At 35.9% G+C, this 25,845-nt stretch overlaps 1 protein-coding gene across 8 annotated transcripts in view; it reads left to right on the top strand.

The window, feature by feature from the left end:
• LOC102087891 (contactin-6) overlaps nt 1-25,845 on the top strand; it is a 152,748-nt gene that overhangs the window by 48,024 nt on the left and 78,879 nt on the right. For 5 of the 8 annotated variants that reach the window (XM_065075331.1, XM_065075328.1, XM_065075326.1 and 2 more), the window contains exons 3-4: nt 9,786-9,912; nt 17,042-17,217. In XM_065075331.1, coding sequence (XP_064931403.1) covers nt 9,786-9,912; nt 17,042-17,217 — 303 coding nt within the window. Of the gene's footprint in view, nt 1-9,780; nt 9,913-17,041; nt 17,218-25,845 lie in introns of those variants that run through there. The other 3 variants (XM_065075327.1, XM_065075332.1, XM_065075333.1) reach the window with 3 other exon arrangements.

The following is a 25,845-nucleotide window of genomic DNA, read 5'->3' as shown; positions in this document are numbered from 1 at the left end:
CACACCAGGCAGCAGTTCTCTACTTCTATGGCAACGCAAAGAGCTAAGATGGAAAGCAAAGAGACATTTTTGCTTGACCCTTGAGTTTCTTCATTAACCAACAGTCAATTTTGCAATAGACTGTACCTGATTTTTGGTACAGACTTTTTTTTTTGTTTAATTTTAAGTTCCAAATGTAGTTTGTGTACTAAATGCATGTCAATACTGTGATGACAGGCATATGTAAATCAGTCAGTCAATACAATAAATATTTCGATAATATCCTGCCTGATTAATCTAGCTTTAATCAGATCAGCCTTAGGTTTAAAATGTTATAAATATCTCTTGCATTCCTCTTCAATTATATGTAAGAAAATAAAGATCTTTTTAATCTTGCCTGGTTTGACATTACCTTAATTGCTTAAAAGGATTTATTTTCCAAGATTTTATTCCTAAGTTATCAATCATCTGAAAGCAAAAAGTAGGTGGCAGCCTGAAATTTCTATATCAGATCTTCCTGTGCCCTAAGGATTTTTGCTGTGGTAGTAATTTGGACTACAAAAATAAATTATCTTCACATGTTTTTCTATTATCTTCATGATCTCTATTATTTCTAAGCTTTATTCCAGAATATAAACCTTTCTATCTACATACAAAATAATTTCTGATTTCAAGCTTTTAGAGCTAGTTCCTGACTGACTTCATTCATGCCTGTTATTTAAACCCTAGTGGGAAAAGCAAGAATCTACAAAGCAGCCATTTTGTTCCAGTTATTCAAAGTAAATAAGTAAAATTTAAATAACATGTACACAGACCTTAAACATCCACCTGCAATTTAAGTCTGTTACAATGGTGATTGTATCTAGCTTTCCACAAGGTCTGGGACTCATAAGACTGAAAAAAAACCCAAAATACTGCTTCACGTTACAACATTTCCTTTTGAACAGAATGGAAATTACAAAGTGTGCCCTCTGGAAACAAAAGAGGATTTATTGTTTGCTTTAGTATGTTCATACTCTTTACAAACTAGCCTTTTTCATAATTTCTTTTTCATTCCAGTGTGGCTGGATTTTTGCTAGTAAGCATCTGCTTGAAGATAACACAGCTGTCATCAGTAGCAGTTGCACACTGAAATCTTAGTTTTCAGACACTAAAGTATTTAGTACATCAATTATCATTATTACATAGTTTGTAGACAATATAAATAGAAGAGCAAAGAGACATTCTTAGCAGATCTCTTCCGTCTTTCCCTATAGCGTGTGTGTATTTATTTGTGTATTTGCTAGAAAGAATACCTATATTCTATATATTTATGTATGCACATAAGTATAGGATAAGTATACGTTACACAGGACAGTGTTTCTCATACAGAGAAAACTAAGAAAGCAATGGAGTATCAGTTGCTTATACTTTGTTCGGTAGGGATTAGGGCACTGAAAGGCTTTAACTGATTCAAAGCCCGTACTCTCTACATAGAAAAAAATTAAAGAATTGATGAAGCCTGAAACTTTATCTACTACCAGCTATGAAAATGTTAGCCAAACTTAGCATTTGTCAGGCTGCTGCACATTTTCTATACTGAAATTGTAGTCACACTGGGGAAATAATTAAAAAAAAAAAAAGCCAACAAGTGTCCTGGTAAATTCAGTTGTAATTGATCCATATTTTCCCAACAGATTCCCCAAGTCTTTCTGCCGTGGGGCAGGAAGAGAGGTGCCAAGAAAGATGGTAAAGATTTGTGTAAATGAACTTTTGAGACTTGGTTGTCCCAGATAGCCCAAGGTAGTCAGGAACGGGGTAGAGGAATAAGACATTTCAGTCTAGCTTCTTGAAACCACTCGGATGGTTTACCCTAACCAAGAAAAAGGGAGAAAAGAGAGACAAAGCTATTCCTTCTCCCAGGCTTGCTCAGGGTCGAGAGGAAGGAGGCAATGGAGCAATTCCTTTTTATCTCCTTCTGCCTCCAGAGTCACTGGATGGGAGCACAGGTCTGCAAGGCAAGATGCTTAATGAAAAGGCTGAAATGGAAGGTCTCTGTTTTTGTTTTTGTTTTCCCTGGTTTTGAGTACAAGCAGCACTGTAGCTCGCCATGTTGTTACATGCTTATTCAAATCAGTGTTTCTCTACCTCCTCTTTTCTACAGAGCATCTATCAACAGTTGCAATGGAGTTTTGGGGTCATCACACAAAAACCCAGAGCTGATCAACACTAACAGTGACAAAATTAGCTGAGTTTAATTAATCACCATCCTCTCAAGACAGTAAAGCACAGTTATATTTTGTACGAAAAAAATTACAAAGAAAAAAAGTGGTGGATTTATTTAACTGTCATGATATTAAATGATATAGCTGTTATCTTTTCCTGTATTGTAAATTATTGAATTAAGCCTTCAGTCAGGTTGGCAATGGTGCCAAATGAATATTACAGCAGTACAATGCAGCAAACAGTATCTGTCATCGAATCTAGGTCTCGCTTATAACTGAAATTACAGTGAACAAAACACTTGTGCAGTAGATTGGAAAGGTTCATTCTTATTTATTCATCTTGCCTAGTAACACAAAAACTAATGAAATTTCATTGAGAAGAGTGCACGTCAGAATTACTATACATCATGAAGACACATCCCTCTAACTTCATTGTGGATATTTGTCTCTGTAATTAGGTGGCTGTTCCACAATAGTTCTGTATCTGAAGGACACAATCAAGTTCATGACATAAGAAAATCACTTTCACAAATAAAAAGGCTTCTTTTATCTTGTCTACATCTTGCACAATAGCACAAAAGTCTTCAGAAAATCTTTCAATACAGCCAATGAAGTCATGCACAGTTAGTAATTATAGCATTATTACTCTCACATTTATTTATTTTTTAATAGAATATTACATTATTAATGCAGTTCACACACTGGTCTGTTTATAGCCCCTATACCTTTTCAGGCTATTGTACCTTTACACATATGTCCACAATGAATTGGTCATAAATCTGTGTTAATCTGTAACCAAAAGTGTAAATTAGTGAAGCTCCATTGAATGCTATCTAGAATGCGTCAATTATGAGCAATTTTCATTCACTGTATCTTGAACTTCTGGATTGGAATCTTTAGGGAATATTTTGGTTTTGTATTGAATAAAGTTAGTATTGTGTAAATCTGAAGTAAGAATTTGATTGCTGTAGACAGTATGATGCAGTGAGAAACATCACATTTTGACATTTAGAGATCTAGCTTTAATTATATTGGAATTACAATGTGTGTATCTGTTAGCCTAAAATGCAGGTGGCTAATAAATTCACTGATACCCAATTATATTCACAGAAAGTTACTTCAAGTGTTGAAGCGATACTGGTTAATCATAATAGAACTGTTAAAAATATATGAGCATCAGATGTTGACAAAATCTTTTGTTGATATGTATATTCAATTGAAAAAGCCTCAAAATTCAAGAATATGCTTGGTTTTGCACAATATTTCCATAATTATTACCTGTGATATATTACACTTTATTTTTATATGCTAGAATCTGGCAATCCTGACAGCTGGTATATTAGTAATTAAAATAATATTTTATAGTCTTATTATTTGTTTTCACACCCAAATACTACAGCAAAATGTGCAGTAAGTGCGTTGCTTGCCACATCACCTTTAGGTCACCCTACCTACATATTTATGTTTAACATTAGAAAAAGTCTTGTAATATTTGTATAATTTTTCAAGGAATACAACCTAGGGGATACAGAATAGTTCTCATTGAAGATAATTAAAATTTCTGTGCCATTTGCCGAGAATGGAGACACCCTAACTACTCCGGTCTTGAGCCACAGGCAACCTGCCCATGATGGCTCCAACCCTGCTGCTGGGAAATGGCAGGTTCACAGCTACACCTCCTTTCATCTCCATACACTCGCTGTTTTTCAAATCTACAAGGAAGGGGTATCGCTAGCTTATTGTGTCCCAGATTAAAAGGATGCCTTGCACTGTTGACTGTCATTTTATAGACAGCTTCGTATAGAAAATCTAGACTCAAGCACAAAGCTTCAATTCATTACTGAGAGTTTCTCTGACTTCAGTGGGGCCAGGACTTCACCCTGCACGCCTCCTCGATGCCTACCTCTCTCCCTACATCAGAGTTAACTAAGTGTCTTTCTGGTTTTGGTGTCTGATAACAGAGACAATGTGGAATTTCACCACTACTCCCAATTTGACTTTTTCAAGAGAAGTTGAAACTTGAAAGGAACCCTGTGTCTCTGGAGCTCTTTGCATCAATGTCTGAAGGGAGAAAACACATGAAAGTTGAAGGCCCTTTGGGAAAATCCTACAGGTTTTAGGTTGCTTCTGCCTGCTCAAGCCTATAACGTCTCTTCTAATCTCCCTTTCTCTGTAGTCTCCTGCTTCACTCTCTGATTGAGAACTGAGTGTCATTAAGAGGGAGAGGAGGGAAGCCTGCCTCCCATTGCCTTTAGTACTGACAAGTTTTTTGTTTTTTTTTTTCCAGAATGCTTTCATGGCCCTTTTATGCTTCTTACTTCTTCTCCCATCTTCTGTTTCAGTGTTAATGCCTGATTCCTTGAACTGATGTGTATTACTTTATTCTTTCCTGTTAGCAGTCTCTCATTTTGCCATCTGCCATGCTCATTTTAAAGTACTTGAGCTACCTGGTCCAGGCTTTTAATGAGGAAAATAAAAATTCCGTTTTGCTTCTGACAAGATTCAATCAAAAGTCCTAATATCATTTTCCAGGAAAGGCTCAATCCCATTTAAAGATCCGTGGGCCCTACAAATTCCACCTCTTCCAATTAAAACTTACTAATTTCTTTGGCTGTGAAGAAAATTAAACATATTTTGAAGTCATTTGGATTTTTCATATATTTGCTGCTCATGCTGTCATTACAAGGAAGAAGTCTCTAGCTCACCTATACCATCCTTTTTGCTAGAACTGACAGGTGTTTTACTATCAAGCTGATTTAAAAGAGGCCTCTTAATCAGGTGTCAGCTTTGGCCCATAAAGTCATATTAATGTTTTGAATCAGATATGAGGCTCTATCTAAGGCACATTAAGAAAGATTCATTAGAAACTCACTACCCCTGGAATTTACAGCCTTCCTGGAACTTAATAGCCTGGATAAATTCCTCCGTATCTGGTTTGCTTATGTGAATTATGGCAGTTTTGCATTTAGAAACTTTTGGGAGAACAGGTTTTACCATTATTCTGGCCTCTTTATTCTAACAACCTTTGGTAAGCATACACTGATATTCTATGTATATGACTACCTAGGCAGCAGCATGACTCCTCCATCCCTGCTGCTTGAGTCCAAGTGAGGAAAGAACATCCCTAGGCCATCATTTATTTGGGGTGCTTCAATGCAAGACCTCTAGCTACTTGTTCTATAACACACAGCACAAAGGACTCCTAATCTCCGAGAAGCTCCACAAAATGTCATGGTAACAGAAACAATCACAGAAGCTGCAAATATTGCAGATTTTGGATCTCTCAAACCAATAGAACCTCTATGTTTCTGGTCCTTGGACAAGGAATCCTCTTGAGTTTGTCTACTAGGAACAGAGTTACCCAGGCAAACAAAAAGCCTTATGTGGTCTTTCTCTGCAAACGAGGCGTGGTGTTTATCTGATATTACCAATGAATTTGGGGCAACAGTAGTTGCAACTCCACTTTGAAAAAAAAAAAACAAAACACACAATAGAAAGGAAAATACGTATTAGGAAAAGGATAAAAAGTCAGCTGGTTTGTAACACTGGCCCAATCAGTTATCTGTATATATTTATATGTTACAGACTGGGTCCTGGCCAGCCTCAGTTTCTCTCAGGCGTTATTGCTTAGCCTTTCTATTTGAGCAGATACCCCCATAAGGAGCCGAATGTGAAACCATCCAGAGTCAAAGAACAGAAAGCAGGATTTGGCTGGAAATTAAGTTGACTAACTTTGGACTCCAGATGTGTGTCTCATTCTCCTTTTCTGGATGGGAAAGTGCATAAGCTTTTAGATATTTACTGTGACTAACCAAGAACTCCTTGACTACATTTGTTATGAATATTGTAGCCCAATATAACTAACCATTGCCCATAAAGCAATGAGAAGAAAGCACTGGGATATCCTCTGCTGATATATAATTATGAAAAAAATAGGCTTCCTCCTCTTCCATTGGCACTGTGTTAATCTCTGTATTGGCTGAAGACAATATCATACAGTGATTAAAGGAATCTTGTTTCATTTTCATACTTTAGATTTTAATTCAGACTAGCATAATTATGGAGATCAAACTCATTTGGTATCATAAAGAAATACATTTTAACTTCTTATAAAACACTCCATAACAATAAATTATATTTGCTTTTAACCAGTATGCTGAGGATTTGCACACAAGTTTTGTGTATAAAAATGATAAATTTAATCAAATATTCATGTTCCAATAGATTAAAAGATCTGAATTATTTAAATTTTAAAAAATATTAAACAATCCTACAAAATTTCATTTGTCGTATGTATCTCTGGAGAAATCATGGTGACTGGTATCAAATTTGGAGAATGAAAGAGAAATATATGACTGTTCTCTATACAAAACACAAAAGGATGCATCAGGAAATTAGAAATGACCACTCTGACCTTTTCTATAAATAAGAGATGGACTCACAACACACCATTGGCTCAAAAAGTGCACATCATTTCTCACAAATTTGGTGTTATTCTCTATTGCAGATCAGGCAGGAAGAAAAGGATATTAAAGAGAAAACAAAATGATAGCATGAAACCGCCTTTGCTAAAATTCATGGACAATGTTTTTGTGATAGGGTCTGCAGTGTGTCTACTGTAAAGGAGGTGTTGAGGTACTTGTAAACTATTGTGTCTTTATTTGACACTGTGCTGTATTAAGGATACTGGAAGGGAATACAAAACTAAGATATTCAAAAGTCTGCAAATGACAAATGAGTCTAAATTCCACTTAGAACTCATTAGGGAAATTTAATTTCATATTTACCAAAATATTTACATTTTCATCAACTAAATCAGGGGGTTTTATGTTCTTCAGGTAGCTCACCACCACTAACTTCAGGCCCACCCAGCTACATTTATTTTAGAAAATGGAACAATGATCCCTAGTTCATTTTGGTGCTTTAGAAAAGCTTTTCACTGGCAGTTCTGGGAAGGTAATGAGAATGACTAACAGGTTAAGTCAATTAACCCAGAAGGGAAGAAAATTCCTGCCAAAGAAAAGAGAAGTCAAAGGATCAATTGCAGAAACAGTGAAAAAAGAAGTCTTAAAAATTGTCAAGGGATTAAAAATAGAAGAGGAACAGGAAAAGAAACAAAGATCATTTAACTGTGTCCAGCCACTGTCTCTGAGAGCCACTTTGCCTTTCCTCACATGGTTTTCTGAACAAATTGTCTTCTCAACTCACTACAACAAGAAAGGCTACTATAAGAAACAGAAAGATTTCTGGTTTATTTTAGAACCATTTGATCCTGAAAAGTATGAAATAAAGGAAAAATAGTGTAAGGTCTTGGGCCAATTTTGGGAGATGTGTAATCTTTCTGATCAGAAAGTTAGAACTCTAACATATGAGCTATTTATTTTTCCTACAGCATCTTTGTCTATGACTAAAGACCTCTGGAAGAGCCACAATATAAAGAATAATAATAATAAAAAATGTATTTAAGCTCAAGACAGAGATAATGGCTGAAATACACACTTGTCTTTAGGTATTTGAGTAACCCTACCAAAAGCAAACAGCAAGGTCATATCATGTCTTGAATGCAGTTCAGCAACAGCTTTTTTCACTGGGTTTGCTTCATATTTTCTGAGATTTTCACCTGTGTCCACTAGTTATGGATAAGTCATGAAATATTTAGAGTCTACTCTAAGTTCACATATAGTCTACAAAGTTTAACAGAATGAAAAAGTTATGGAAATTGATACTTTTTATGGGATTTACTACATTTTATGGTCTGTCATGTCACTTATAACATCACATATAATGTTCAGCCAAGTTTAATATTTTATCTTCAAACCACTAACACATCTCAGCTGTTTACTAGCCTGACTTACTTTATACCCTAAACTGAGAGGATGTATTTTTTCTTTCTAGTATACCCACGCTATCTCCTTTATAAAATGAGATATTCCTTAAATACGATGTGTCTACCCAAACAGCCATTATGGTATGAAAAATAATCAAACTTTTTTGACTGCTATGTTGAATTTTATTCTGATTCTTTTGGAGGCTATTTTTCACAGCTACTGCTCATGAAAACACATTCACAGCTGGGCTGAATTTCTGAGTTTCCAAAGGACATCCAGTGTAAATCAGGCTAACAGACACACAGGAATTGCCACGTTAATTAAGATATGGGGAAAACATTGTGATTATCAGATGCCATCCTTAAAAAAGCTTCTAGTCAAAAGCTTAAGTATAAAACATTTTCATTTGTTCATCACTCTCTAGAGTTTTGCCAGATGTTCTTTGCTTTAGATCCACTGAAGCAGAAAAGCCTGACTACATTCATCAGTAGACAACAATTTTAATCTTTTAAGCTTAAAAAGATGGATTTGCTAACTTTTCTGATTTAGTTAAAAATATTTCAGATATTAAGACTAAAAATTAATGATATTTAAGAAAATAAATATTATATTCTTATTACTTAGATAAAAATTATTCCCACAATTCCAGGATTAGGACTTCCAGAAAAACAGCAAGTGTCACAAAAAGACAAAAGTTGACAACAATGATGATCTGGCTCTTTTAAAATTTAGAGGAAATAGATTTAAGTGGTTGAAAACTACAATGGGAGGTGAATCTGTGTAGAGCTCCTAGTTTTTGGGGTTAATACATCTTTTTCCCAACTGTGTATGCAAACTTTTTGGGTTTCTCATGTAGGACGTCTGAGAACTGGAGGATGATTCAGTTGCTAAGCTTTATTTGAGAATCTGGGATCATTTATTTGTTCTGTCACTAGTATTCGGTTATAGCTGTAAACAAATCACTTAATCCCCATGAAAGTTTTCCTTCCAGTAATCTCTGAGATTTTGAGGAAGCAAGTGGGTCTCACCACAGCCAACACCTCTGTTGTTCCCTTGTGTTTATATGCTGTAATTAGACTCTGTGTATCACTGGGAAGATACAGGTTCTAGTGAAAATAATGAATAATCAGCCTATATTTAATGCTACTTCTGTTTTAAAAGGGCCCAAACAAAGGGAAAAGCAAAACAAAAGCTGAAGTATACAAAAATAATATATCAAAGGATGTGAGGGGTTGGAGGAGAATGAAATGCTAGAGGTCCTCCCTTTCCCTCTCCCACTGTATGAACTCTCATGGACCATAGCAAAATGTCTGTGTTACTAGAGTTTTGCTGCAGTCAGTGAACTCCTGTCTATCAAAGGGTGACATGAGGCTGACACATCCACTTAACCACAGAGCAGGGATGTAGAAGCACCAAACACAGAAAACCCCAGTTTCATCTTTTCCTGTTTCTAGTCATGATCTAAAGCACAAGTATGATGTAGATGGGAGAGATTTAATAGATGGCCTTACAGCTTCCACAGGAAATATGCAAAGAAGCTAGTCTTCACTGTTACTTGCAAAATAAATCACAAACACCCAGGATATACGATTTTATTATCAATCAGGCTTGAAATATTTCCTCCTTAATAGCCAAATGTCTGGAGGTGGATTCTCTGATGAATATAATAGCAGACCTTAACTTTTGACTGAAAGCAAAGGACACCAAAGGACACCTTAATGTGTAAGGATACACTAAAGAAGTCTAATCTTAAATTATTTTTTTTCTTTCACAGGGGAAGAAACCCTTCACGGTCCTATTTTTATCCAAGAGCCGTATGATATTACTTATTCCATGGGCTCAGCAAATCCAGAAATCCTACTGAACTGTACAGCTAAAGGATATCCACTCCCATACTACAGGTGAAGTCAGCTTTGGAAAAGTATTCTGTCACTGTAAATCTTATAACTGTGCCTTAGACAGTAGTACGTGATCATACATGCCTCAAAATATGTTGAGAGTATACACAGGTATAGTAAATTCAAGGAATTAAGGGAAAACATTTTTGCTAGTCTACTGTTAAGAAAATTAACATGGGAAAAGGAAGTGCATCCTTGAAAAATTAGCCCCAAAGTATCTGAAAACATACAAATTCCTTCTGAATCTACAGAACAGCTGTGATAAATGGAAAATTTGAGATGTGCATCTGTATTCGATAAAACTTTTCATACATCAATATCTATGGTGGGGGGATTGAACTAGATGATTTTTCGAGGTCCCTTCCAAACCCTACCATTCTGTGATTCTGTGAAATGCTTGGAAAGCAAAAGAGCAACATCGTTGCCCACTTCTAATTCTAACACTTCATATGTATATTTATAGCTTTTATTTAGAGAAAGAGCAAAGCACAGCACTGATATCTAGCTTACAATACTCTGTAGTCTCAATAAAACCTTGGTATATAGGATTGCTTATTCAATAACTATGGACTTACTAAAAGTAGGTTGTTGCACTAAGGATCTGGAAATCTAATAGGAGGAAAAGCTTGAAATCTAGAAAAAAATGACATGAATTTCTTCAGAAAAGAATGGGGAAAACAATGGCTAGGAAAAGGAAAATTAAAAAAAAAAAAAAAAAAAAAAAGAAATTGTTCATGCAAGATATGAAAGAAAATTGTGCCCTACAAAATAGGCTCACATAACTTTTAATTGCTCACACAACAGGTTCCTGGGTGTCACTACTAGTTACCAACCTAGCTTTTGTACTTCATATATTAATTTGTTTCCAGATATGGTGATAGTAAAGGAATACTGTATCTCCTTTTTGCAACATAACTTGTCTTGATATAAGTGGAAATCCTCAGCCATTTCCCATCCCATTTGTTCTTCCAGTTTTCAACATGAACGTCCACTTGTTAGTATCATGAATTTCAAGTATTTCCAGTTCATCCATCCATCTGCTTCATATCCATTCACACAGGCAGCTTTTTCAGAGACCTATGAAAATTATTTGCTCTTGCATTCCAACAGTAGACCTCTCACATGCACAAGTAGTAGAGACAGCAGGTTTCGTTTGGCAGGAGAGCTACAAAGTATCTTCCAGATGTATATCTGATATTCCTATTTTCTCTCTCATTTTCTAATGCTTTCTTTCCATCCATGAATTAAATTCATTGTTTTCTTTGTACTAAAAGGACATTTTGAAAAGTCTCAGTTATTCTAGTAAGACCAGATCAACATCTAAGCATAGATTCTGAACTACCTAGGTCAGTTAGAAGTTATCAGGCTATCACTGCTGCCTTTACAACCTAGGTGATTTTCACCATGACTTGAAAGGAACAAGAAGTCTTCAGCACTTTTCTTTCATTTCACTGGAGCTAATGCCAGTTTTATCAGATAAGGATTGAGCCCATATATTTAAGTTTCCAACAATTTTAGATAAATCAAGCACAGTATGAAATTTTAATAATATCCTTTGTTGAGTGATGAAAAAGAACCGCACTAACTACAGCAAGGTTTTTCTTTGATACAGAAATGCAGAACAACTACAACAGGAATAAAGTTACATCCAAACTAATTTATAATTCAGCAAATTTATATAAATAAATGTGTGTTAATACACTTTCTTTAAAGAAAAAATGCTTAGCATTTCCTGAAAGTCTTATTTTGTTTTGTGTTATATTATATTAGTATTGTAGACCCATTGAATATAACAGTAACTTTTTGCAACTTCATTTTGAAGTCCTCTGTCTAACAATCACAACTCAAAATTTACATAGAACTGTAGTAGGCTAAGGATTAAGTAATAAAAATGAGAAATTTCCTTTGTTGGAAGTAATGGAGAACACAGATCTGTTCACAATGGAAACAAAAATATGACTACAAATATCTTTAAAATCAGAACATGGTATGAAATCTATATAATTGCCCTCATAAACACCATTTTATCTATTATACCTTTTTTCTAAAGAGTCAAAATTGTTTATAATATCAGGTACATTATTTCAATTGTTTCCCAGTATGACATTGGTGGTAAATAAACACAAGCTTTCAAATTAGATTTATTAATTTTTTCCACTTGAGATTTTCTGTTACAGCTGATGGAGGGATTATCATCAGCTAATTTAAAGAATGAATTTTGCTTTCCTGCTTACAGCCCAGCCAAGAACATATCACAGTTCCACAGTTTTCTTCCGTTAAGTAGCTCAATGTAATACAAGTGGCCATTCTCCATACTGGGGAGGGAGGGAGGAGAAAGGGGAAGGAAAAAAAAAAGTTATCTAGAACTTTCCTGTTTGGTCTCATCTGCTTAGTTTTAACTCATCACAATTTTCCTGAGTTTACATTCAGCATCCAGAGTAATCATGTAAACTGGCTTTTTCATGCAAGTTTTTTTCCTCCCAGTAATCTGCACACAGAGTAGTCAATTCATCAAATAAATAAGAAATCCAAGAACAGCATAAGTATTATTCATTATAACAATATTTTAATATTTCAGCATAATGTAGAATGATGCAGTAAAAATAAAGAGATTAAAATTCAATCCAAATCAAAGTACCAGAGAAGATAACTGTAACAGACAAATAAAAGTGAGGGGAACAGAAGCATAATGTCTACAATGATTGCAAACGACATAAAATACATTCATAATCATTGTATCAAACTGTTGAAAGATTCTCAGTAAACCCCAAAATATATTTATCTTATTCATACCCTTGATAAACAAATGACAACCCTGCTATGGGGTACTTGTTCACTAAAATGCTGTCCCATGGTTCACTGCAGATTCTGCCTCAGAAGTGGAGTAGAACTAGGAATGCCTTCAAGCTCTGTTGTCTTGCTCACAGTCAATAGTTTTTAAACTTTCTATTTCCTTCCTCTATGGAAATGCTGTATACTAGGGGATTTGCAAGTCTTTTTCTCCCCCAATTACAAGAAAGTCTCAGGTGACTTGGCAGGAATGTAAATAATCTAAGGAACACAGAGCACAATGAAGACTTTTAAAAACTATGTATTTTTATTATGGCAGTACACTGGAAAAGTATTCAGGGAATCATATGTGCACAGAAAGTAGTTCAAATTAGGGAAAGATAAATGCAAATTAAGAGCTTCTAGCAATGATGACGCATCCAAACATGCTTTGTGATACTTACAGAATTTTACCTGTAGAGCTGGAGAAAGCAATTCTGTTTCAGCAGGAAAATCTAATAGTCCAAAAGGTACTTTCTTTTAAAAGGCAAGTAAAACATTAATAAAATATTGTATATTAAGTTCTCAAAAAGATTTTCATATTGCTTAAATGGATTTTTTTACTAATTCCTTAATTGCTTCAACATTCCTACATTGATAGTTTTACTGAAATGGATACACCTTAACACTTCATTTCCAAAACAGAAGTCGCATCTTCTGAAAGAAAATGTTTCTTTTTTTCTAAGCAGTTTCTATCGACCGATACTCTCTCCCAGATTCATTAATCATACAAATTGGACTCATTTAATTATAGCTATTTAGACATTAGATAGAACTGCACAGTACCTTCAAAGATGTGATCAGAAGTTTCCTGGTTAATTGCCCACTTATCAGAAATCATAAACTTATGTCCAAAGTTAAAATTTTCCTTAAAAAAAAAAAAAAAAAAGAAGATTGTAGGTGACCAAAAGACACTTTTATCTCACTGAAACAAACTTTCTGCTCTGAAGTTCATTACCAGCCTATGTAAATGTTGGATTGCAAGTCCAATGCCTTATGCTTTGTATTTTTAATACAAAGTGGTGAGTCCAGGCTGAGGGCTCCATTTTCTCAGCTCTGCTGGATTTACTTGGCCGTGAGTCAGGGTGTAGGGAGTGGTGGTGGAATGGTGGTGTCAGTAGATACGTTGTCCAGAAGAAATTCTACTCAGAGAGGACAAGTGAAGAGAAACCTGTGGGTATGTAGCTTCACAGTCAGCTTTCAGATAATGAAACAAATTAATACTTCTCAAACAAGTCCTAAGAATATTTGTATTCTGCAAAGATCTCTAATATTTTACAATTTTTATAAGTTTTATGTGCTGGTGTCTTCTTTGAAGATGTTGACTGGATCCATTTTTTTTTCCCCAATGTGAAAACATGACAGAAATTCATTTCCACAATGCTTTTGTAAATTATTACCCTAAAGACAGATTACAGAATTTGCAGTTGCATTGTAAATACAAGTTACTCACACATTCTTGTTCATTAATAAATTCTATTCCTCCTCATTTTTATTTGCTTGGAGATGGAGACTATTTGAATAGCAAATCACAAGTATTGATTAAGTAGTATAAACGAGTGAATCACCATATATTACAAGTTCATCTTTATATAAATGGAGCTGAAATGGTGTGACTGTAGTGTATTTTAGAAGGAAGTTCCCAATAAGTCCGGCATCAAAGATGTAACATAACCCACTGTTTTGGAAGAATACTGATATATCGGTATATCCAAATGTTATGATAAGTAGCTAACAATTTAAGAAAACAGAAGAAGATAGAACAGGCTACATTTAACCTGATATCTTTAAGCCAAGATGGAAATCAGGGTAGGTCCCACATATATGTTCCCAAAGGCTTTAACTTAATGAAGAATTTATTTGGAACATTTTATAACTGGTGTTCCATAAAAAGTTAGATTTTGAAGCAAACATAATATGGTCATTTGTTCTATGAATTCATGGAACATGGTGGTTTTTTTTTTTTTCTTCAGTTTAGACATATCAATATGATTTGAGAAGTCTTACATTCCTAGGGAACTATTGAATTCAACATTTTTTTTTAAGTTTAAGTTCTGAAACAATTGGTCTAAGATGCATTTCCTATAATTGATTGAAAGTACTTTTCAATGGTTGCATGAAGAAGTCAAGAAAATCTGTAGGTGATCCCTGCCTTAAAAGGTTTATGCTAAAATTTTCTTAAAACAATTCTTCACAGATTTCTGTGGAGTAGACAGAACACACGAAGTAGCTGCAGAACACACAAAGTCATTAAATCATTGTGTATCACATGAATTCATTAATTTGCTTCCTTCAGTGATGTAAGCGTATTAATTAGGAAAAATCCCACACCAGGAGATGAACCTCTGATCTATATGCAAAGTTTAATAATTATTGTACCACAGTGATTAGAATGATTATGGGGATACTGTGAAGAATTCATTTGCAGCAACTAAGCCAACAACTTTGCATTTGTTTTGAAAAACAATTATAGAGCTTAATTGAGAACCATGTAATGATGACAGCAGTTATTTCAGTGATTGATTCTGAAATTAAAGAGAAGCGGCAAACTAAATACCAGACTATTCTGTATTAGAAAATTGAAAGATTTAGACTGCACGTGCCATATATATAAATCCTGAAATATGGCAAAAGCCTAACACTTATTACAGACTACTGCTTCATAGAGTAGGCTCATGGATGGGCACCAGATAAGATAAGATTTTGCTAACCTTGGGAAGAAAAAAAGTAAAATATCTCAAAACAACAGCAAAAAACTAGACCATCTAAAGCAAAACATAGAAAAATAACAGAGCAGACATACAGAAGGGTCAAAAATCATCTGCAATTAGTAGGAAGAATTACTGGTAGTCCACTGTTGCATCTAAATTTCTTAATGTTGATGCATTCATGAAAGACGAGGCAGTGACTGTCAGGCCCACATAAATTATTTAACACTACTAGAATTCATTCATAGAAGTCAATTGATTTAATATTTTAATCAGTCATTACTCATCTTTGAAAACCAGTGCCCACTTAGAGGGTCAGGATCCTCACTTCTCTGTACATATTTGTCAAGATTTCCATTGGAACACAGAATTGAATTTGACAGCGTAGTTTGCAAATCTCCTCCAGAAAAACGACAACCTGTGCAGTCTGATCATGTAGAGAAAGGCCTGTTGGTGTCAGAAGTAAAGCACTGGGCTGCATATCCAGGTCAGCTCTTCCAGGAATATAGTTACTGTGCAAGTTTGCTTCAATTTGTTAACTGTAGAAACTATCATCATTGTAAGTTCTTCTCTGCAAATAAAAAGAAATAGAAAATTTTTATGCTGTGATCCTTCAAGAAAATTAACGAGGGTGCAATTTCCTCTGTCATAAAGCCTTCTGCAAACCCAAAGTGATCCCTTAATAAATCTTGTGTGGTCTTGCCATCCTATGGAGGCATAGGCATCACACCCATGTAGGTCAGCAGAAATTATAGAGGCCTAAGAGAGTATGATAGTATAAAATCAGGAGAAAATACATAGTTACATGGTTTTAGTACTGCTGACAACTTAAGTGTGGCATAAACAAGCCCAAAACTTGCAAACACATGTAGCTGAGGTCCTTTATCATTCCTTCGGACCACATGTGGGCAATGAAAATTCAACTATGATGTGACTAAGGGCTCAGCCACAAAATTACCCTTCTTAAAGCAGATATTTATTTTCTTTGAAATATAATTTTTATTTTGACATTTGTAAATAGCTGGATAGTGTTGCAAATATGATCCATTTTCTACTTCAGTGGACTAACATGGACAAATCATGTTTTAAAATAACAGCATTCTCATCATTAAGAGTCTCAAACTTGTTGTATAAGAACTTCTCTGTCCTTTCATCTCTCCTTTGAAGTGTAATTTGTCCTGATTTATAACTCCAAATCATTTTCGTAACCAAATATATGACATCAGTTGCAAGGACTGGGGTGCGCATTCAGGTACCATTTCTATTAAGAAAAATAAGGTAGATGCAGTTGAAGCATATACCATACTTCCAACTGGATGGATAACTTAGTTTGTATGAGTAAGTTATAATTACTTTGTGTAGATATTTGGATGAACACTGGTGACTAGCATAAAAGCAGTAAAGATTTTTCAAATAACAGAATTACTGATATCATTAAAATTGATATAGGAAGCAGTCTGGTGTGAAAAATGATATAATTTTGTGATATTTAACTACATTTTTATCATTATGGGTATGCTACAGCACACTATTTAAGATAAATATTAATAGGCTCTGTAAATTATAAGCATAATTTGATTTTTTTCCCCTCAAAGGTGGAAGCAAAATGGTACAGATATTGATCTTACCATGAGTTATCACTACAGGTTGGTTGGAGGCAGCTTGGCAATCAATAACCCACATAAAAACCAGGATATTGGAACATACCAGTGTCTGGCCACAAATTCATTTGGAACAATTCTGAGCAGGAAGGCAAAGCTTCAATTTGCATGTAAGTTGGGAAGATCATATTTATTAGAGCATTATTTTCCAATTAATTCTGTACATGAACTGTAACTTACTGGATAATTAAACTATCATTGATGATTCTCTTCAAAAGGTTTGGCTTACATCAGCCATGTTTATTCTTTAAAAAATTATTCCTAGTAAATATTAATAACAAAAATCAGACTTCTGATTGCTGCTAGCCCTCATGAGCAAGAATAGCTTTCAGAAAATTGAAAGGTCAAGGAAGATTAGTATAATTATTTTCACTTAATAAAGGTGTTTCCACTTTTTAAGACATTGCTTTCTTTGTTATAATACTGGTAGTTATAATTTGTGGGGGAAATGTTGCAAAAAGTTAAGCTTTCTATTTCCTGTGGGGTAATGAGGTCTGGGTAATGAAAATACTGTACCCCTAATTGCCACACTGACATTTTGTCACATTAGCAGAATATGAAACACTTTTTCCTTACACAGTGTGCAAAATGAGCAATGCTCTGAAATGTTTCATATTTCAGGTTGATTGGGTAAAGCATGTATGTTGTCTTGAGATGATTTAAAATTTATTTTAGGCTTGCTCCCCATTTCACTTCTTCACAACTTCACAATCTTTTTCACAACGTTTATACATGGTGACTGAGTTCTGTTAATGCCCTGGGAGGGGAACAGCAACGAAACTCCAGATATTTACCTCCATTCTTTTTTCTTCAGTATGAAGGTCTGAGCTGTCTGTTGCTGGGAGAAAGCAATTGTTTTCAAACCTCATTAATAAAACATGCATCTAAAGCCAACCTTGTGTCGCTATTTCAGACACCAGTAAACTTATTAATTATTAATCTTGTTCCATTTCTCATAGCAAATCTCACATCGCAGGGGTTATACAAAGGAGACATTAGAGGTCATGATGGTTCACAGACTCTCTTTTAGTAGGGCTGATCAAACAGTATATCACTAGTATCTCATTTGATAGTGTTTTACCCTGAATTTCTCAAAGAGCTTTTGATTCCCAAGAGCTGGTCAAATGGAAACAAAAAACTTGATCCATTATTTTCCCACTTTTCCTGAAATATCTTTGCAAGCCAGACTTCTAGGTTGTGAAATAATTTCCCATACAGGAAATGAAAATTGTTTAGTGACAGAACAAATCTCATTTTAGAAAGAAGCAAGAATAGATGGCCAACTCAAAATTGCTTGTGGAATCTATAATCCCCAAGAAACCACAATAGGTCATTAATGGAGCTGGGAAAAGACCTGAAGAAAAGGAATAGCCTCAAATGAAGACACAAAGGAAGTAGAAAAAAAAATTAAAAATGTGGGAAAAAGGAAATCCAGGAATATCTCTCTGTGAAAGAAAGATAAAAAAAGAGGCTCCTGTGATTGCTCAGCATATCATATTACTCAATGATTTCATTTTTTTAATGGAAAATTCTATCTCCAAATTCACAGAAGCGCTTCAGTTTCCTGTTGGCTGCTTCCCCAGCCCATAGAGAATCACATCAACTTGTTGCACCAGCTCCTGGGGTGTATAAACAGCTCTTTTTGGCAGCTCTCCTTCGAATAACACTTAATTGCAGTTCCTTCCTGGGGTTTTCCATGATCACTTATTGCCATATTATAACCATGTGGAGGTTAGGGACGAAAGCTGGCTTCAGAAAATTGTCTTGTTTTAACTCTTTGCAAGGAGTATGGTTTGGAGAAAGCTGAAAGAGTTGAAGGGAAAGAAAGCTTACAGGGAAAGCCCTAGTGATAAGAAGTCCTTTTTTTTTCAGGGCACTGGTCCATGGTAGTCCCTACATTCACAAATGCATCCGTGATAGTCCCCAGTTAAATGAAAGATGCTGGTTGACACAGAAGTGCTTAATCTTCAAGCTCTTGTTGGAAATGTGATCCTTTGGAAGTTTTCCCTTGTAAAAAAGGGAAACTGTACACCAGAGTGCACAGTTTTCTTTACAAGACTGACTTTACTAAAGATCTATAAACATGAGAGTACATTTTACCACAGAAAGCGAGGTGGTTCTGCAGCATCCTCTTGCAACTCCCTACTTCTGGTGCAGCTGTAGGCCGGGGGTCTGTGCACACATCCCAGTGTGATGCAGTCAATGCTACTGAGCAGCTAGAGGGCTTATTTGCCAGAAAATGGACTTTTTTGATGGCATTAAGTATTTTCAGCTGTTAAACATAGTTCTTTAAGCCTCCATGCTGGTGAAATATTCCCTCTGAAGCTTTTAACTCACTAAATAGAGCTCAAAGTCTCATGCCAATATACCACAATCAAAATGGGCTAAATATCAAGCAGTTCCTTTACTTGGTTTACACACCCCCACCAAGACACTTCCCAAAATTACCATAGGGAGCATGGCACAAAATCAGGTCCTATTTGTCCACAGCGGCAAACTCATACCTACCATCCTGCTTTAATCCTCCAGCTCTCAGCAGCAACCACATAGTGGTAAATATATCCCATATTCAAGAGGCACACTACTTTTTCATTAGCAGTGACAGACATTTACATCCTTTCCCATGTAAAACAGAGAGAACAGACAAATTGAAGGTTGTCATTTATACTGGCAAATACAAACACACAGGAAAATGCTTCAATTTAGTGGCATCACTGCAAAACTGAGTTTTAGCTTGTCTTACAATAAATAAAAACACAGTACATAGAAAATGCTATAATGACCTGATAAGAACAGTGGAACAAATTACCTTGAAACACTTATTTCACAGTTAACTTATTTCTTATTTTCATGTTGTCATCCAATTTACCTCTTTGTTTCAACCACTACTTCAGGCTATATCTTAAAATTCAGTCAGGTTGATATTATGATACTTTCGTTCAATACCTAACAAAATGGGATTCTTCCCTGCATTGGACTGCCTGGCATATTATTGCAATCACCCTGATAAATAATGGAATCAAGCCTATTATCCAAGTAACTGGGCTTATGCATATTTGTCTTTTTACTACAATGTAACTTACTCTGAGTTTGAATTAATGACACCTCTGGAAACCTATTGTACATTTCAACTTCATATGTGAAAAATACTTTTTCCTCTGTTCAAGATAGTGAGCTTTCCAAGTAGCAAAATAAATGTGGTATGAGATTAGAAATATGTCTTCAGATTCAGCTGGAGTTTCATGCTTATCCTCTCTTAAAAACAGAGCTGTCAAATGAAAGCTGCAGGAGGAACATTGTACAGAAAGAAGTGACATAGATTATTAAAGCTACAGGCTGAAAATGAGAGACAGCATCAGTGCGAGAGAGCAGAGCAAGAGAACATAAATGCATTAGCAGGATACATCGGATGGCAGTCCTATGTTATTTGTACTTCCCGGTGAAGGTTTGTTTTGTCATAAATAAAGTTGAAAGCTCACTATAAATCCTGTATGTCTCCTGCTACCCAGCAAGCAGTACATTTTGAGAAGCTAACGTGCAGTTTGCAAGAGCTGGAGCTGTTGATCTGAATCTTCAGCCTGGTTAAACAGCACTGGCATCAGATCTCACCTGGTGCAGCCATAGCCTGCTGCAGACATGCAGATTTGAGTTTTGAGAGCTTGGCTCCTGAGTCACAAGCTGCCACACACATGGTTCTTTCCCCACCTTTAAGTTCAGTCTTGACATCCAACACAGCATCACCAGTAACACTTTAGCTCCATGGAAAGGGAAGGTCAAAGTCAACTCCATGGGGAGCTCATCTTTGTGAACTATGCAAGAGTCAACTTGAAGAAAGAGATGGGGACATGGAAGGTTTTCCTGCAGACTTCACACAACTTAGTTTTCAAACCAAAATGAAGATGCTTGTGCATAAGCTTCCCAACTGTTACAGTTTTTGCTGCTTCTGCACACACATCGGAGCAGGCACCTCCAATGAAGCAGTTGCCCTGAGCCCCACCACCAGCAGAGCCACCTCCCAAGGACACAGCAGAGTCTGACCAGGCACAAACACAGCAGCTCTCACTTCTGAGCCAGAGACAACGTGATCACAGTCATGTTCAAAACTCACAGAAGAAAAAAAGCATCCAGGTTTAAAGAAGTGTTTAAATCAGTAAAATCGGAGTTTCTCCTATTCCGCGGTGCCAAGACGAACTCACATGCATATTAATAAGGTGTTTTGCAGAAATCTATTTTTATTAATGAAGACTGTCTAAATTGCATTTCATGCCTTAAAAAATACAAACAAAAAACCTTTTATAAAGAACTGTTTAAATATGGCTTCAACCAGAACTCTATCCCAAGGCACACAAGGGATTTGTTTTAATTATTCCATCAGTTTTAAGTAAAAGTAACTGTGTGTAAACAACAGATCTTGAGGGAAATCCCCATAAGTAGCTGCAGTAAAACAGTCTGTCCAGGCCTGTTACTAATTCTTTTAGTTCTTCTACACATCTATAACAGAGACATTAATAGATACATAGAAGAAACAGGAGTGCAACTAAACAAACCAGAAAAAAAGAAGTATTCCACTATGAAAAAGAATCATGTGTGTACCTAATTTGTAACTATCCAGGGTATAAACCCAGAAAAAATCAGTATTAATTGAAAACATCTAGTTGCCTAGGGATCTCAAATGAGATTCCCAGTCAAATTGTTCTGCCATTGCTGATAGACAGTCACAATGATTGCAGCTTTCTCACACCTCCATTGTTAATCATGAATTTTAGGAAACAATGACAACAAATTAAATTCATGAATAGGATTAGTCATTATGTCCTGAACCACATGGGAGGGCACACAGTGGAGACGTTAGATCCCACATTTAAAAGTTTTCCCTGGTGCTGCAGGCTAACCATGAGGAAGGATTTTTCCTTGGCATCTGGGGCTGCAACTGTGTTCCTGCATTTTTCAAAAGGGGTGCTGAGGGGTTTTGCCTGGTGCTTACTCTCAATAGTATTTTTCTAAATATACATATCCTCCCTCCTCTTGGCCAGTGACAAGGTGCTCATAGCAGTGTGGATGAGAATGATGGTGCTGGAGTGCCTGGGATAAAATCCCGGTCTCCCAAGTGGTCTCACATGCTTTTTGTCAGATAGACAGAGGATGACACAGTTTTGCTGAAATAAATTAAAAGAGGCAATAGTTCCTCCTGGACAGAGTTTTTCAATTCTAAAATGTAAAATAGCGCATCATCAGCGTTTAACCATTTCAGGTGAAATATGTTAAAGGCAACCAAGTTCATTTAGTCTTTCCTAGATCACAACAGACTAAGCATTTGCAAAGCCCTGTTAGAGTGATTGTGAGATGCTCAGCTAGCATGAAAGCCCACTTTTCATCTGATTACTTCATCATGTTGTTTACCTTTGACTGCACACAAATTACACAAACATCACAAAGCAATATAGCATGCCTCAAAATGTCGTAACCCTTTTTACTTGTAGTATATGCTTTGAAACAGAAAGTGGTAAAAATCAATACAGTTAGATCAGAGAGTCTGAATTTGCAAAGTCTGGACATGCATGAATTTTAGTTTAAACAGCATATACACTTCTGGATTGGTTGTATTGTGGTACTCTGTGTCCAGAAATTCCTCTCTAACATTGTATTTGACTAAAAGGTGTGCTAAATATTGTAACTATCACCTCAAGTAAACTGGCTGTTAATTCATCACTGCATGCAAGGGCTGACATACTGATCAGGCTGTCCAGCAGCTTATATTGAAAGAATGAACACTGCAACTTCTTTCTTTTTCAAAAGGAGGTATATGCTTCTCAATTTAGCATTCAGTAGGTACTCAGAGATGAGCAAGTGTTAACTGAAGAGTGAACAGGAAGAAGAATTCAGCTTTCGAGTGGCAGAAGCATGTCAAAGATACACTCCCCCAAAGTTTTACTTCATTTACTACATTCCCTCATCCTCTGTAGGGACACTCCAGGTAAAGTCATAGACTTGCCTCTATTCACATATTTTTTAACCTACAAACGCAAAGTAATGTATTAAGCTTTCCTCCTTGTTTTTTTATTTCAAAAGTGCTTCCTTACATGTAATGCAGAAACATATCTCAGCTTGCAGATATCTGGAGAATCAGATATCCAAGTGTCCTTTCCAGACTCTTATGGCCCTCCTGATGATCCTGGCAACACCTTACAATCTGCATCTTCCCATAAGCAGGTGAGAAAAAATTGCAAACTGCAATAGCAACACGCCCTGCAGATCAGTCCTGTCTGGAGGATGGAAATACTGCTGTCATCTCTCCTTATGTCACTAAATCTTACTGCTCTAAATTGCCTTTTGGACTTTTAACCACAATTAAAGAATTCATTATAACTACAAAAGCAGTAACTACCTCTCCCTATGCATGAGTAGGTGGAAAGCAAAGTTCTGAACAGAATGAGTTACGATAAATATACCAAGAATTTAGTCTATTGCTTGGAAACAGACCCCATATTTTGTCAAAACTCTGCCTGGAATAAAAAGAAACTGAACTTTCATTTGTCAGTTTTGATTGCTATGGACACTTTGTGCCAATGTTCAGCACTTTCTCCATCAGTTCCCCATGGTGGAAGTCTACATCAAGGTGTTTTCTTAATGCATGCTCTCCATGGACAGACCCAGTAGCCTCAGGCATATTTGCTTTTTTGCTCTTCTTCACAATGTTTTCACACAAAATTAGGAAAAGCGTGGTGAGAACCTGATATACATTGCTGAAGGGAGTCTACACCCCTCTAGCCATTCTGTAGTGGGGCACCACGTTTCCTTCAAGGCTACTTTGAGCAGAATATTTGCAGAGAACCAACCAGAAGTGATGCAGATTATTCACTGAAAGACCAAAAATGCTGCAAGACTTCACCTACGTTCAGCTCATCTTTCTACATTTGTAGAGCTTTCCAGTATTTATTTCTTTACAGAAGTCTGTGCACACACAGGCTCTCACAGGCTTAAGGAAAAGCATGAGACATCAACCACCATTCAACAATGCTGAAGCAGGAAGCCTGAAATTGTTTCACCTGCTTGCTGACAGGACAAGGCAAGGTGACAAAAGCATTTCTATTTTAAAGCTCAGATACTATAAGAATAGATTATGGAAATATCCAGACCTTCCCAAAGACATAAAGAACAGCTAGCAATCTTAAAACCAGAAAATATAGGTGTGTCTACATAATAAAGGGGTTTGCTTTCTCCATCATTCCCTAAAGATCTAAATCTGCTTTGTGTTCTCAGAGCCCATCTAATGTCCAATACAGAAATGGCTTCCTTTTTCTTTTTAAACACACAAAGTGAGGCTGATGGTAGCAACATTCCCCTTTTATATTTAATGTCGTGGCAGACCAAGCAGCGTCAGAATTCCAAGCTGCATTTTTATCTCAAATGTTTTTAAACACCTCTCTCAGATTATCTAAACACCACCTTCAAGGCAATGCTTTATCAGGACACTTTGTTAAAGCTGTTTTGCTTAAACTTCCATTATAAAAAGGAGTCTAGCACTCTTTTACAGGAATTCTCCGTATACAAAATAGAGACATACGCTACAGACATACTGTAAGAAGCATTACATACAGTGAGCTAGTAAGATAAAGTAATAATAGGGAACATATGAGTATTTGAAGATTATCTTTTAGTTATATATTACTTACTATTCTGTAGTTCTATAAAAGTGTTTATCCTAAATCAGCCCACTGCAAGTTTTATCAGAAATACAATATATGTGATAGAGATAAGGTAGGTAACAGAGCATCTATAGGTCCCAGAGCTGCTAGATTCTGATTGATAAAATTTAATATTTTTGAAGAATAAACCCAGCCTTTATTTGCAGTCTGGGTTATTTTCTTCTTATCTGCTCTGCTTTCATTACATACAATATGCCTTAGATTCCAATAAATTATCAAATGAAACATCCATAACATCCACATGAGCTGCTTCATTCTTTGGTGTGACAAAAAAATTAAGTTACAGTTGGATGCTTTCAAGGGAAAAAATACTGAATTAAGTTATTGGAATAAATGACTGGCTTTTTAAATATAAAAATAGTGAAGTTGATTAGCTTTTTTTGCAGGTTGATCCTGTCTAATACAAAGGTTTTGAAGTACAAGATAAACTTCTCTATTCTGTAGCCTATGTTCAAAACAGAGGAACAGTACTTGCCATCGGTACTTCCAACGGTGTCAAGAAATAAGGTCACAGGCAAAGATTCTCTCAATAGGCAAACGACATCTGGTACATAGAACGCACAAAACTGTAAATCTGTTTCCAAATATGCTACTGAAAGAACAACTAATAATGTATACCACACCTGAAATCCTACTCAGAAGATTCACATTGAAAAATCCTTTACATCAATCACTTAGGTAAATATTGAAATCCCTGTTGGAAGGTAGTCTTTGATGGCTTTGCAGCTGGAATGAGTGAGATAAAGTGGAGGCATCTGGGGATAACCCAAAGTAATTCTGTGAGAAGCAGATCTGTGCTGGATCAAGATCTCCAAAGTGCTGTGCAGGAATTTGTGAAGTGCTGGAATATGGATGAGCATGCTGATTTTGTTACACACTTTCAGTGGTGCATAAGAGCCCTCTTTTCCTTGCCATTGTTTTATTGTGCATATAAGTGTAGATTATGTTGTTGATAGCAGCATTATAAAGAGGAAGTCTGAAGTGGGACTGTGGGGTTTTCAACAGGAGGTACCCAGCAAGACCCTGGACATG

Source organism: Columba livia, chromosome 10, assembly GCF_036013475.1.
Source record: "Columba livia isolate bColLiv1 breed racing homer chromosome 10, bColLiv1.pat.W.v2, whole genome shotgun sequence".
Taxonomy (NCBI): domain Eukaryota; kingdom Metazoa; phylum Chordata; class Aves; order Columbiformes; family Columbidae; genus Columba; species Columba livia.
The sequence above is the reverse complement of the archived record's forward strand: the minus strand, read 5'-3'. Positions and strand labels throughout refer to the sequence as shown.